The sequence below is a fragment of the Astyanax mexicanus genome, chromosome 16 (genome assembly GCF_023375975.1).
Source record: "Astyanax mexicanus isolate ESR-SI-001 chromosome 16, AstMex3_surface, whole genome shotgun sequence".
Lineage (NCBI taxonomy): Eukaryota > Metazoa > Chordata > Actinopteri > Characiformes > Acestrorhamphidae > Astyanax > Astyanax mexicanus.
The window spans coordinates 20,040,682-20,056,089 of NC_064423.1; the positions used below are offsets into that span (position 1 = coordinate 20,040,682).

Below are 15,408 nucleotides of genomic sequence, written 5' to 3' on the forward strand. Positions count from 1 at the left end.
CCTTCAAACTGAGACTTAGGCACATACAAAACTGCGAATCACTAGCTAGCTAACTTTCCATTCCACCTTAAATAGTGCAACAGAAAGCAGGGGCTCCAGGATTTAAGGTGTAACAGGAAAATCAAATAAAAGGAAACCTAGTAAAATATAATTCCAGCTTTCTATCATATAGGATTTAAGGAATGGACAATAATAATTAGATGCTACATCAACTGCCCTCTTTTTGAAGACTGATTTAAAGCTGAATGGGGTGTATGAAGATTTGTCCCAATTCTAGGAAAAATAGAATTCCTGCCCTGATTTCTTACAGTTAGCAAATTAGCATGCTAAGTTAGTATGCTAGATTGGGAAACAGAGAATTGTAAGTAAGTAAACGCAAAATAAATGACTGTGAATTTTCATTCTGGCCATCAGCTTTATCCAACATGGCTACCATGGTATTAGAATACTGGCTACCGGCCTTGTCCCACTTCGCTAACGCCCTTGTCCAGAATCACTGCTGTGGCATTAGCGCATGCTGTCTGCAGGCCTCACTGTGCTCAATGGGTAGTGTAATAAAGTTTTTGTGGTGGGAAATAACACTGAAACAGTGTTGTGCAGTTAGTTAACTGTGGTAAGAAAACCTGACTCAGTCCGGCTTGTAAGCCCTAAATAATGCAAAGACCTGCAAAGACCTCCATACTCAAAATTGTTTGGCCTTGCAGTGGAAAGTTGCCACTGTTAGATTATTTAAGCCTTGGTTCAGAGCAGTTACCCCAGGCATATTATAGTAATTAGAAATTGTAGGTTTAATGAAACTTTTATTTCTTTCCACATTACTAGATGGTTCTACCCAACAAACAGTTATTTTCATCAACAAATCCTTTCTGAGAGCATCTCATAACATTCTTTAAATTACTGTGGAGAGAAAAAATTGCCGGGACATTTCCGCCGTCCTTTCTTTCCTTTCCTCTTTCCTCAAGATACAAGATCTTAAAATATCACACGTAGCCTGTATATTCTACCCACATTAAAGAATTGAAGTAAAATCTGAGCATTGCGTTGTCGTGCTGCCTGTTTACAGCACTTCACTGGGCACCCAAATGCAGCCTCCAAGGCAAGCCTATGCTTGAGTGCATTTTGACAGTGTTCTTTTTTTGTATATCTAATTGAGCATTAGCTCAGCTCACAGGTTTGTGACATAGCATATTTTATGCATGTTTTTTTTATATAGGCAGGTTTATAAGTATTTGGACAGCGGCACACTTTCTCATTTTGTGTCCACAATAGATTTTAATCCATTTACACAGAGGTAAATTGCGTCTTCGGTTGGTTGACTTTGTTTTTACATTTCTCTATTATGGCTCAAATACATCTTAGACTTTGTATTTGTGTGTGTTTTAAATATGTCCTAAGTGCATTTTCACTTACAATTATGGCCAAAATAAAATTAAAACCAAAATTAATTTAAATATGGAGAAGAAATGTATTATTTCTTTGTTCACATCATCTGTCAAACATGGAGGCAGTGTTGCAGCATAAAAAGTTATGTCTGCCAATGAACCTGGATCAGTAGTGTTTGTTGTTGATGCGATTTTTGAAGTATTCTAAAGTGTATAGATCTATACTTTTCTCTCATATTCTGTCAAATGCTCCATTTTGATAGGATGGTGCCTCAGTGTACGGGTGGATAATGACCATCGATACACAGTGAAAGCAACCCAAGTGCTTTTTAAAATAAAAAAATGGAATGATCTTAAATGGCCTTGTGGCACTTTTATAGGCTGTATGTTGACCTAATATAATAAAAAAGAAGGTTAAGAAGGCATCCTCGCTTCTGCACTTGTGTTGACAGAGTACGATATGCTTTTTCCCAGTAGGCTTTGGGGTTATGAGAAAAGAAAGGTCACCTCTGACAAGAGCAGGACAGCATGTGCATTTATGTGAAAAAACTTAAGAATATTCTATTAGATGTAAAAGCATATGGATCAGTTCAATGACTCCGTTGGGTCTAGCATACTTTTTGAAAATTGACCTATTTGCCTCCACCGCCATGATTTTCTTCTGGCTCTGACTAGAAGAGTTTTAACCAATCAAAACAGCAGTTTCCACTGGATGCAAGGCAGGAATACTGCCTAGTCTAGGTCGTGTTGCGTCTGCTATAGAGCTCTACTGCAGTTACAGGAAGACCCCTTGGTCATGATTGTGGTTGGTCTTCTTTTGAGTCCACCAGCAATCACTGGATGCAAGGCAGGGATGCCCCATTCAGGGTCACGGTGGGTTTGCTCTAGAACCCTCATGCAATCATTGTGCGCTAGGTAGGGCTGGGGCGACGCGTCGACATAATCGACGTCATCGATTACAAAAATACATCGATTTGCATAACGTGCGTCGGCGCGTCGTAAACACGGCGGCGCCTGTGGAGAGCATTAGAGGTTAGATCGGGCCCAAAAATTCCAACTGGCTGTTTTCGGGCTGTTTTAATGAGCGAAATATGATCAGAATTATGTTAATTAACACGGTAACATAGAAGCATAGAACTATTATTTAATTAAAATGATTTTTAAGAACAGCTAAACACAGTTCTGCAAGTCAAACGCGGAGGAGTTCACGTGCGAGAGACAGAGAGAGAGAGAGAGAGAGAGAGAGAGAGAGAGAGAGAGAGATTTGCGTGTTCTGGTGAGAGCTACTCACAGGTGAAGGTTCTCTTTGATCTCCTCGTGCTCATATTCTAGTCCCATTCATAATTCTGCAGCTCCCTCAGTGTTTTCTGCCGTATTTTGCGGCTAGCGCGAGCGCTTACAACTGACACCGCGGACCGCGAGGTGCCGCCGCGTTTGTGCCGAATCCGACTCTCTGCTGAATCTGACTCCCGCTTCGCGGACAGAATCGGCACAACACCCCCGCTGTAGAACTGCGGTAGTGAAAACAGAGCTTATAAATAAATTAGTTTAGTTTCACTTTCAGTTTTCGTTATTTTTTTTAAAAAATAAAAATATAATTAAAAAACAGACGCCTACATCTCGGACTATTTTCTGGAGCCCGGGTCGGATTTACGGGCGGGCCTCGGGTCATGTCGGGTTCGGGCAGAGAATCTAAGCTCTAGAGAGCTTGGACTCCGGAGAGCAATCTCCAGCTACAAAAAAACGCCAGCGGGCATCTAAAGTTTGGGAGCATTTCACGCAAAAGGGCAACAATGTGGTCCTCTGCCATACGTGCAAAAGGAGCACTTGAAGCGCAAACATCCAGGAGCACTATGTCAACAGGGTCACACAGTAAGTTACCGTTTACATCAGGGTCTCCGCGGGTGTCCTTAAAAAGACTTAAGGCTGTCTACCAAAGGTTTTAAACCTGCCACAGGCAGAAATTATACATTTTTGGTTTATATTTGTGCATGGCATTTCGCAGTTTCCAGAAACAGTAGCATTATTCATAAGTTCAGGTGTTTAGCTAAGCTAGCTGCCTTAAGTTATTTTAGCTAGCGCCGTCGGCGCTGCGGTGTCACACCGTTTTCTGTCACCGTCGGAATTTTGTGACCAGTGCTCACGGTTATGAGCGTTCATTGGCAAAACGGAAGCTTTCTATACCTACACCTTACCCTCAGCCCTAAACTGAACCGTTTTGGCCAGTCGGGGTAAACATTAGAAACGAACACGTTTCGAATCGGCCAGTGCACCGGTCTGCTGAGAACTACTTGCCAGTGGTCACAAAATCTAGCGGTCACAGAAAACAGTGCAACACACGGTTGTGGTGTATGGGAGCTTATCCATTTTTAGCGTTATAGATCTAAACAACGTGCTGTACATGTAAGTGATTATAAGTGTGGGGTTTGGTTTAGTAGGCTTGTGTTGTTGTTGTTGTTGTTGTTGTTGTTGTTGTTGTTGTTGTTATATATAAATATAGTAATTTATCGTTTGCTTTAAAACGTAAAATAATTATTTAAATATGTTTCTCAATGAATAGATTAGTCGACTAATCGAAAAAAATAATCGTTAGAATAATCGTTTAAAAAATAATCGTTAGGGACAGCCCTAGCGCTAGGCAGAAAGACCCCCTGATAAGGGTCATAGTGGGTCTACTCTGGAGCCCTTTGGCAATCACTGGGCGCAAAGCTAGAAGACCTCCTGGTGAGGATTGTGGTGGGTCTACTCATGAGCCCACCAGCAATCACTGGGTGCAATCCAGGAAGACCCCATGGTCAGGGTTGTGGTGGGTCTACTCTAGAGCCCTCATGCAATCACTGGTGCAAGGCATACCCCCGGTCAGGGTTGTCTATCACAGGGCACCACACACACTTATACACTCGCACACTCACGCCTTGGTCCAATTTAACACAGCCAGTTCACCTAACATGTGTTTTTGGAAGGTGTGAGGAAAATGGAGTACCCGGAGGAAACCCACATGAACTCCAGTCTAGGCAGTGGCAAGAGCGAGGATTGAACCCCTAACCCCAGGCCCCTGAAGCTGCGCAGAGCACTACCTGTGGTGAAAATGGTACTAATTAGATCAAATTAATGCAATAATTAATGGATTTTTCCTGTTAGTAGAATTTGCAGCAGTGTTTTATTAATATTACATTCTACTACTGCAATTTGAAAAATTCATGCTTCCTGTGACCTTGTTCTACATTCAGGGAGGTGCACTTTTTTTTCGTTTTTCCAGCTGTTCCCCTGAAGAAAGTCACAGGATGCTTTCACACCTACCTTGCTTGGTCTAACCCAAAAGAGGTAGTCTCAGTCTGGATCAAATCAATCACTGTCTGTTTTGTTTGCAGTGTAAAAACAATAATTCTGAGGCAGTTGTTTGTAGTCACCCATTAAAGCAAAAGTCTGTAGGGTTTGGGGATTTATTGATTTAGAGATTGACTTAAAGGGAGTCGCAGGGAGTTGCAGGGAGGCAGAATATGGCACAACACCTAGAAGGGAAGCTTGCCGATTTGAGCAGTGTGAAATCTAAACTACATGGACCAAATCAAATCAATGAAGAAAATAATGAACCTTGGTTTTCACTATGGTCTAACATTATAGGTGTAGTATGTGTAGAGCAATGTTTCTTAACCCTGAAGGCCCACTGTCCTGCACTTTTTGAGTTTTTTTTTTCTTACTTTTAACACAGATAATCCAACCAATCAGCTTTAAAGTTGTTGTGGTAAAGTCAGAAAATGATTAAAATGTGAAAAATCCTATTGAAGAGAATCATTACACCAACTGAATCCTTACATAAAAAAATCATACACCATCAAAATGGCCCTTTTTCTTTTGTTTTTCCACAAACTGAACTCAACATTCAGTGCACATTCCTCAATTCCTAAATGCTTAACTCTGAGAACATCAGAGCAGCCCTGGTGACAAGAGGAGGTGTGTGTTAGACATACACTGTCATCTGTAAGACGGTCTCATCTTCTCTGTAAACACCTGCCAGCCAAGGCTCTATTTTGGAGGAAGATTTTCATCAACTCTCTGCTGCGCTCTCAAGCTGCTCGGGCAGAGCCCCGTGCTTAGCTCTCCTTAAAGGTCAAATATGGGAGGATTAGCTTCTGAATATCTTACGCTGATTCTCGAAATAAAAGAAGAATAAAAGAAGGCCTCAGAAGGAAAGGGCTATCAAGTTACTATTAGCAGTTACATGTGTTTTCTTTAAAGGATTTTTAAAGTTGTGACCGGTATGATAATGTCATGAATGAAACTATTGGTAAAGCACCAAATGAAATCATTTGGATTTTTAAAACTGCTAATTATTAAATCCACAATATAAACACAACATAATGTGCACATTTGTCATAATCTCTTTGTCGGAATCTACAAAGATGGGAAAAGTAGAAAAAAAAAATCATGTGGCCATCTTACCCCAGGGGACAGCGTGGGAATGCCCACACTTTTATTAAGCACATAAATTGTGAGGTATTTTCTTGTGAGTGAGGCTGAAAACTTGCCCACAGGGCCATGGCAAGACGACATAATTTAACAAAGTTCAAGTGAGGACATTTAGTTTTACAGACCTTCGCAGTGTTGCACGTATAATGGGGGTATGTCATAGGCATTAGCACCCACAGTGGGCAGGAATGAGTATTTAAGTAATGATTGTGAACAGCGGCATCCGGCTCGAATTGTCCATTCAAAAAGATGAGCGTTTCTAGCAGAAATCATATCCGCTTTCGGTGCACGAGACCCCACACGGTTAAGGAAGCATTGTTGATCTTCCATGGGGAATGGCAAAAGCCATGGGACATGTTAATAGGTATTTTGTCAATGAGATGTCTCAAAGAATCCTTTTTATGACCTTTATTCATAAGAGTGTATCCGTTATACATTCAGACGGTTAAACATTTGTGGTAGAATTATTATTTTTCCTCTATATTACATTATAAAAGCATTACAGCCAGCAAAACCCTGTAAACCTAACTAACAGTCCTTTGCAACATTATAACTACAAGCAATTCACTATCCGTCCCCTATCTGAGTCAATTTTTGCCCACCAGCACAGCTACCTATATTTTATTCGCATATTCAATTATGCAAATGCATAGACAGTGGGACTGAATGAAATGTAGGACATACAATGCACCACGAGTCCCTTTTAATAGAGCTACAAATTAAACGAAAAAAGAGCCAGTTGGCACATTATTTCAAGCTCTAGCGCTGTGTGCTGTAATTTAAGCACGATATTTCAGTTATATGAGGGGAATATGCTGATATTTTCATCTGTTATCACATGTGAGGACTGTTAATAAAGGCACAACTCCATATAAGGGACTTAGGGAATTTTCCCAAGATGGTGTGTGCGAGTGTGCGAGTGTGCGGCGCGCGCACCGCCATCGTCCCCCATCGTGTGATGGTCAGGAATGCACAGCTGTGGCTGTGTAGTTGTATGAAGCACGGGAGGGGAAGGCCAGCCACCTCACATTCTCCTGCCTGGGAAAACATCTCCCTCCCTCCCACTGTAAATATATATATTAAAATACTGGAAATAAGACAAATTAATTGTCACAGCTAGTTGCTGAGGTAAAGAGAAAGAACCGTGGAGAAAAATGTTGCCCTCAGGCCAGGTCAAAAAAAAAAAAGAGAAAAAGATCCTGGTAGGCTAATTCAGCCACCCGCTGCTGCTGCTTCTTGCAAGAGTGTCCTTTTTGTTTCTATCAGTTTCTGTGGATTTTGTTTTAGTAGGCAATGCGTGTGTTCTTTGGGTTCGCCATACTGTATCATACATTATATTATCGTTATTATTTTGAACCAATAAAAAAGTATCTTATGACTGTGGTAAAATTCTGTATTGAAAGCAGCCTGCCTTATAGTCATTTATATAGGAGTATTTTTGTCTATAAATATTTGTATTTTATATATATATATATATATATATATATATATATATATATATATATATATATATATATATAAAGTATGTTTATATACATTTACTAATTATTCTGCACCTTAGTGTTGTGGTGTATTTTGTTTGTTAAATTACATTATTTTTCTTTTATATTGCTTAAATATGTTACTTTATTAATTTATACTTATTATATATTTATTAATATATAAGTTTACTGGCCCCCATGGAATCTTGTGCTCGCTACAAAGTATCTAGTGCTCGCTACGTAGTATCTGGTGCTCACCACATAGTATCTGGTGCACACCATTTAGTATCTGGTGCTTACCACATAGTATTAGTGGTCACCCCTTAAAAGCTGGTGCTTACTACATAGAATCTGGTGCTCACTAGGAAGAATATGGGGCTCACTACATAGACTCTGGTGCTCACTACATAGTATCTGGTGCTCACTACATAGTACCTAGTAGATCACTTAATACTAGGAAAAAGCATGGTTCACTGTGCTCATTATATAGTACCTGGTGCTCACCACATAGTATCTGGTGTTCAACATATAGAAGTATCCGTTGCTGATTTATTTCAGTATTTTTCAGTTGTTTGTCATATCGCCTAGAATAGTGTTAACGAAAAAGTACTTTAATATTGTGATATTATTTTAGAGGTAATGTGTGATTTGGAGAAAAATCTATTTATTTAATAGAAAATGTGCTAAAACTATAGTTTTTAGTGTAGTCCACTTGCTTTCTGAACTGTTCCTGTGAACACACACACACACACACACACACACACACACACACACACACACACACACACAGAGCGTAGAAAGCAGGGGGAAGAAATGCTCCAATGTACTGCAGATAGATTTTCAGCGATCAATTGAAAGAGTAGGCACTTGCCCACGGACAGAGCTATTGATTAAAGGCAACAGACGACAGATAAAAATGCTAAGTCTCATCAGGGGGATGAACTGCCCCAGTGTGGTGGCGTAAATATGGCCGCCGTTGGTTTGCGGCCACGATAACCATCTGTGACATCAGGAAGGCCGAAGAAGTGAGAGGATGTCAAGGGTAGGGCGGAGTCAGGTGGGGGAGGAGAAGAAGGAGGGGGGTTAAGATTTATTCACTGTCTGGAGCATATTGGCTGAGCCTGCACGACAGCAAATAGAGGAGAGGGAGGAAAAAAAAAGTCAAAGAAAGAGTCAAAGCACAGAAAGTGCATGAGGGGAAAAAAAAAAAAAAGTTTTCACCATGGTGGCGGAAAGAAAAGAACAAAAAAAGAAAGAAAATAAAGAGACAGACATATACACAGGAAGCCAGACACACTGAGCACCCAGCGTGGTTCTTTTCATATCAGATTAATATTCAAGGAAGGGATCTACATTTAACAGTGCACACAGTGCTGTGATTAATCAATCAGCAGCTTTATTTACGTTGTAAGCAAGTAAGCAGCTCTGAAACTTATGAATATCTGTAATTAGAATGCATAATTGTATTTTTCTTGTTTTTGTTTTTGTTTGTTTTGTATATTTTTATTTTTTTTTATTTCCCCCCAGTAAATTTTGTTCCTGTTCAGAGCCAAAAGAAAACTGATCGACCCTGGGCAAGCACACAATCCATTACACAGGCCATGACAAAGGGTGAAAAATTCAGCAGAGTGAAATGGCATATAAGGCGACTGAATCCATCATAGGCCCAATCAGCATAGCCCCAAGGATGTATACATAAGATGCTTATAACTCATGCGCTGGCGGGTATGAACACTCATAGATTAGGTTGTTTATCTCTGTCTTAGAGTCGCTGAAAAGGGCCGGCGTGGCATCTGTGCACTCCGCTAATTTTCAGCCTCTTTCATCTGCTCCTGAACAGCAGCAGGAAAAAGCGTGTGTTTTTTTTTTTTTTTCTTTTTCCTTTTCTTTTAAAATAAGAAATCAGCCGGCCTTTTACTCCAACGCCACTGTGTGTTTCATATTGATCCTCGCTACAACAAGCACAATTGCATTATTGACAGCTGACAGTTGGTGCTCTGCAAAGGTGCACACTGTGAACTCTCTCTCTCTCTCTCTCTCTCTCTCTCTCTGCTCAAAATAATCTTGTGTGTGTAATTTTATTTTTTTCCCTCTTTTTTTTTCTTTCTAATTCACTCACGTTCTTTATTTCTTTCTTTCTTTCTCTCTTCTCCATTTCTTCCCCTTTCAGGTGCAATAATCGAACCCAGTGCATTGTCATTACTGGATCAGATGTCTTCCCTGACCCTTGCCCGGGAACTTACAAATACCTTGAGGTCCAGTATGAGTGTGTCCCCTATAGTAAGTATGAGCCATATTATCATATTATTGATGTACAGATTCATCCATCGTGCTTTGGTTGACTTGTTCTGTTCATTTAGTCTTTTTCCACTGAAGGATCCACTATAAAAAAATTACATTTTATAAAGTGTGTCTGGCGAATGTGTTTACTGGTTATAAGGAAACACTTTAGTACTTCAGTATATTTATTTAATTATTGCCACATTATTTTTTACCAGCCTTGCTAAAGAAATACATCACACGTACACCAATCAAGCATAACGTCATGATTCTTGTTTCCTCACAACTCTACCAATCATATCATATATAGAAACACATTGTAGTTCTTTATTTATCTGTATACTTTATTATCTTCCTTACACTCTATTCCTCAAAACAGTTTCATTCATGTGTTGTGCTTTATGGTGCTGTATAAGTGGATCAGACACAGCAGTGCTGCTGGAGTTTTTAAACACCTCAACTCTTACTGCTGGACATCAATCTGTGGGCTTGAGAATGACCAGCTAGGTAGGCGTGTCCAATAGAGTGGACAGTAGGTGAAAACAGTAGCACTGCTGTGTCTGATTCCGTAGTAGAAATTATCACTCATTGACGAACATATGCAGAGAAACAGATACAGAATTAGATTTTGTAATTTCAGATCTGCAAAGTGCTCCTATATGATGATCAGTGGGCTAGCAAAAGAAAAAATTATAATCGCTGTAGAAACAAGGAGATGATCATAATGTTATGCTTGATTGAGGTGTATATTAGACATTGCCTACTGCTTTCTTTTTTTTTTTGTAGCCTCTTTCATTTGGCTGGTGTCAGAAGTGCTCCTCATTAGCCAGATGAGCATTATTTACTAGTAGTTTAGCATCTAGCAGGCTTGTGAATTGAAGAATTAATTACCTTAATACACACCGCACATGAAAGCCAAGGAATGTTCTCATTAGACCCATTCTTTGCATAGCAAAGCGCAGGCTGAGCGCAAGCATCTGCGGCTGCTGATGACCTCTAAAAAACATATTAAGAGGCCCAGTGAAAAAATGCAGCCTGACAGGCAGCGCAAATCTAATGTATTACTTATAACCAGACAGTGTTACCTCCCTGTAGTGCCTTAACCATAGCACTGTAATCTGGGTATCTGGAAAAAGACAAATGGCGCACAAGTACAAGATGAACAAAGTCGCCCAAACAATTTCATTCTATTTTAGGATTTTTCATTACATTACCAGTATAGATTGTTTTGCTCCATTAGGCAATTAGATAGTTGTATTATTCTCCAGCTGACTTCTCTCATCTACCAGGAGAATATCTCTGTTCTGTTGGAGGCATTACTGTCCGTTAAAGATATTACCCACCTACAGAACCCTAGTGAGGAGCACAAAACCCATCTAAAAAATACATCAGTGTTTGACAGTAAACCCCATAGCTCCGAGCTGTAATTTTTTCCTTGCTGCTTTCACAACTTTGTCCTAATAAACTTAGACAAAAGAGAGGAGAGTACAGTAGTGAGCGTACAGCTGTGGCCAGACCTTTACATGCATTAATTATGGACATGGATGTTACATGAACCTTAATATTGGGATGTATGTTCTTCTTCTAGGGGAGAATGAGTGCAACATAAATCTTTAATAAAACAAAGAAAAATTGATTCACAAGATTTTTTTTCCTGAAATCAGCACAAGTAATAGTCAAGTATAGACATACAGCACACTTAATCACTTAATATTTGTATTAATGTCCTTAACCGAGTTACCACCTCATCCAGATGCTTTTGAAAACCATCAACAAACTGAATTCAAGTTAAATATTAGACATCTCTCATGGGTGAATTATAAGACCACAATTAAAACCTGACTTCTAAGAAAAGTACACATATGCTGCTCAGGTCAAGGTGTTGATTCAGTGTACAACTACGTTGAATAAGTGTTTAGGATCACTGTATTCTTAGAACACCCTGATTCTCCAGAGCATAGTGCTACCACCACCATGTTTAACAGTTAGTAAATTGTTCTTACCATTAGAGTTGACTGTCTCCCTGTACCTTCTCTAAATATCTAAATATAACTCTGATTATTTTAGCTAAATTATTCAATCTTTGCCTCATTTTTCCAGCCATATAAATTACGTCCAGTTAATTTTTTTGTCCATGTGATCAGATGCAAACTGACATAAAGATTCTCTTTAACTGCTTTTAATCTACTCTTCACAGTAAAGTGTATGGAGAGCACAGTTACCAGCTGTAGTCAGTCATGATCACCCACCAGCAGGAAGTCTAAAGCATGTTTAAAGACATTTGGGATTTTAAGGACCACTAACTTAATATTCTAATTAAGTTAATGTATGTCTTATTTGACCACAGTGTAGATTTTCAGAAATCATTTTAAAGATGTATGTTGTGCAATCATTCTACCTTTGTATTGAATGTATGCCTTTACCTCAACCTTCAAGTGAAACTCATCAGTTTGAAATGGATTTGTTAGGATGATTTATTTGCTGTTGCCATGATGTTTTTTAATTATGTTTCCGTGTCCTCAGAAACCTCCATCATCCAGAATCTGATTCACTGACTTTTTTCTTTTAATAACTCTCTTGTTTAACTTGTAGGTCACTGCTAACGTTTTTCTCCTTTTTAACACCTGCTTTAATATTAGGATATTGATCCTTTCCAGATTATTTCTCAATTTCTGGATGTCCACAACGCTGTCCATTTATTCTGCTTGACCACATTGTGTTTGACTTTTTAGGAAACTGGAGTTCTGCTGTCCCAGAAATGCAATGCTGTATAATGATTTCCTTATACTCTTATGTTGGCACACACTGGTTTATACTTTCAAATCACATTCAGTTAAAATGAAAGTTTGAACATCATTTAAATGTAAATTGTTTCATAATAAATTGCATTAAAGATCAAATCAGGAATGACTACATGCCAGTCTTAATGCTTAAAGCAAAATAAGCCTTCAAATACCATTAATGTAACATGTATTGACTCTATTTAAAATGTTCCTGATTCCTTAAACTAACAAACTAAGCAGGGAAAATTCCTGATTGGGTCTTTTTGTGTGCTTACCACATACACAGTCAATGAGGTCAGTAATTGAAAGTGTGGGAAATGTTGAGCAGCACTGATTGTGTGTATGCAATTTTAAATTGTGTAACTATATCCTAAACACAATGATTATATGTTAAAGCTTATCTAGTGCTATTTATCGGCCATTTGCTTGCTGGCTCTCAGTGCTACATCAGCATTGTACCCAAACAAATTGATTTATTTTGAAATTGTCTGGTATTTTTCAGCTATTGTCCTATAGCCTAATTTTGCTTGCATTTGCTATTTAATTTAAATTGATTATTCATTGATTTATTAAATTATTTTGTTTAATCTTGTGTAGGTCCAGTTATGCATAGAGCAGTTAAATGTCCTATGAACCCAAGAATTTTCAATTGAAATAAATACTTTATATTTTAGAGCTTTTGTTCAAATCCTCTTCCCATAGACCCACTAGATTCATATCAGCTGGCAAAGAAGTTTCTGAGCCACTGCACATAGTAGAATACACTATGTATAGCAGTATGTAAATTGTTATCTCAGGGGAAAGCTTGGGAATGTCCACACCTGAATAAATTGAGGTGTTATCTTGTGAGTGGGGCTGAGCACTGGCCAACTTGCTCATTCAAGTAAACGTTATTGTCAAATTGGAATTAAAGTGAATCAAAGCCTGATTGTAGACAGTGCCTGATGAATGAGCCATTACTTTTTGTAAAGGACTTTGTCACATGTACCAGGAATGCATAATAGAAGGCATTACCACACATGGTGGACAGCACAGTGGGTGATAATGGTCATGACCAGTCTGACTCTAATTGTTCAAGCAAACAGAAAAGGATTTGGCATCTTTGTGACATAGCAGAAGTTGTGGGATAAGACATTAGACCAGTCAGTTACGTATAAAAGTATGAAATGATTTGTTCTTGTTGGATGCACTATGTTTTTTCAGAGTGCAGTTTCGATCATTATGCACTTTTGAATTAAAGTAATGATCAAACATGAAGAATGTCTGGCTTTTTATGTTTTTATTTATTTAAAAAATTCTAAATTCTGTTCTGTATTTACCTTTACAGTAAATGTGTCAACATTATTTATAGAGTGGTAGACTATAAACAAACATCAGCCACCTGTGGGCCTATGGAAAGAGGTTGCAGTAGAAACAGTGTCTCTCTCTCTCTCTCCCCCCCCATATCAGCAACACTGCTATTGCTAACCTTAAACCATTCGTGTGTGTATATTCCCTGGAGTTCTCTATGGAAAAATGTACCTACCTGTTGAATGCTAAGCTGCTCAAGCCCTGTTTACACCAGAATCAATTTAATTTTCTTTTTTAATTCAACCTCTAACCTGCTTCTCTTCTCAGCTCAAAGAGTTGCCTCTGCTTCTAACCTAATTATCTTTATCTTTTTCTAACTAGGGATATATTATCCTTTATCTCATGACATGTTAACTGCATGTGTTCATGGACATGATAGTTAATTCATGTTAATCTCTTTTTCCCCCTTGCACCCCTTTCATTCTCTCTTCCAACGCTTAAAATAGAAGTGGAGCAAAAAGGTAAATAACTGACACAATCTAAACTCCCCGTAGCTCTTTTTCTTGTTTTGTTTTTTTTAGTTTGTTTTTTATTTCTTTTCTTTTCCTTTCTATTCTTTTCGTTTTTCTTTCCTTTTGTGGCATATGGTCGTAAAAACCTTCCTATCCCCACTCTTGCCTTTCTGATCTTAGCAGGCTGTAGGAAAAAGTCCTCTTGAATCAGTAAAGGTCAGTAAAACTGCAGCAATGGGAGAAGGACTCATTATAAAGACATGATAAGACACTTGCAACTTAAATGTTAGCTGTGATGTTGAGGCTGGAGTCTGTAGGGGCTTCTCCCCACCTCCCCCTCCCCTTCTCTCTCCCATATCCCCTCTCCCTTCTCTGCCCTCTTCCCCCGTACCCTTGGGTGCTCTTCTGTTTGGCACTCTGGTCTCTTATTGCCTGGCTTTCCAATCCCCCTTTCCATAGCATGCCATGGTAACAGGTTTTCTCTTTGGCCTATAAAATTCACTGACGTTTTCTCTCCCCCTTTTCTCTTCTCTTCTCCTCTCTTCTTTACGCTCTGTCTTTTTTACGCTCTCTTTCATTCTTTCTCTATCTATCTCTCTCTCTTGCTCTTTCTTTCTCTGCCCTTTCCCGACCCTGCCACTTACTGCTCTTACTGTTCACGTTTGATTATTGTGTCTGTGTTCAGGGAAGAAAAGAAAAAGCATAAAAAGAACAACATAACACCTCTACAACTTAATGTTGCTTTAAATCTTAATGGTTGTGACATTTGCACAGTTTAGTCACAAAGAAAGCCTCTCTCAGGTATAGCATAAAGGCCGTGTAAATGCCAAATGTCTCCGTATTCACGTTTTTGCAAAGCTGGTTGTATGCTGCTATTGGAATTCTCCCTGTCTCCTTGTTTTTTTTTGTACCAAATCTGTTTTAGTTGGCTTCTTTTATTTGCAGGACAGATTGGTTGTTTTCTTTTTTCCTTTATTTTCTTTCTTCGATTTTTCGTTGCTGTTTAATGGTTAATACCCCCCTCGTTCCCCTTCGGCATACAGTATGTCCGGTCGGCAGGGAGCCTTTGGTTTCAGACACGAAAAAACTACTACTACTTTTTTTATGTTGTGTTTTAGCTTTAATTACTTTCAGATCCAGATTCTTCGCACTAAAACAATAAACCTCCCTTTTATTGCTTGTGAATGCTGAATAGCTGTAGTTTCTTAGC

The 15,408-nt window shown here is 38.9% G+C and overlaps 1 protein-coding gene across 46 annotated transcripts in view; it reads left to right on the forward strand.

Moving 5' to 3' along the window:
* Positions 1 to 15,408, forward strand: part of adgrl2a (adhesion G protein-coupled receptor L2a) — a 134,420-nt gene that overhangs the window by 61,664 nt on the left and 57,348 nt on the right. For all 46 annotated transcript variants that reach the window (XR_007424743.1, XM_007233161.4, XM_049465339.1 and 43 more), the window contains exon 4: positions 9,504 to 9,613. Coding sequence is in view for 45 of the 46 variants with exons in the window: in XM_007233161.4 (XP_007233223.3) it covers positions 9,504 to 9,613 (110 nt within the window). In the remaining variant the exon portion in view is untranslated. The remainder of the gene's footprint in view (positions 1 to 9,503; positions 9,614 to 15,408) is intronic.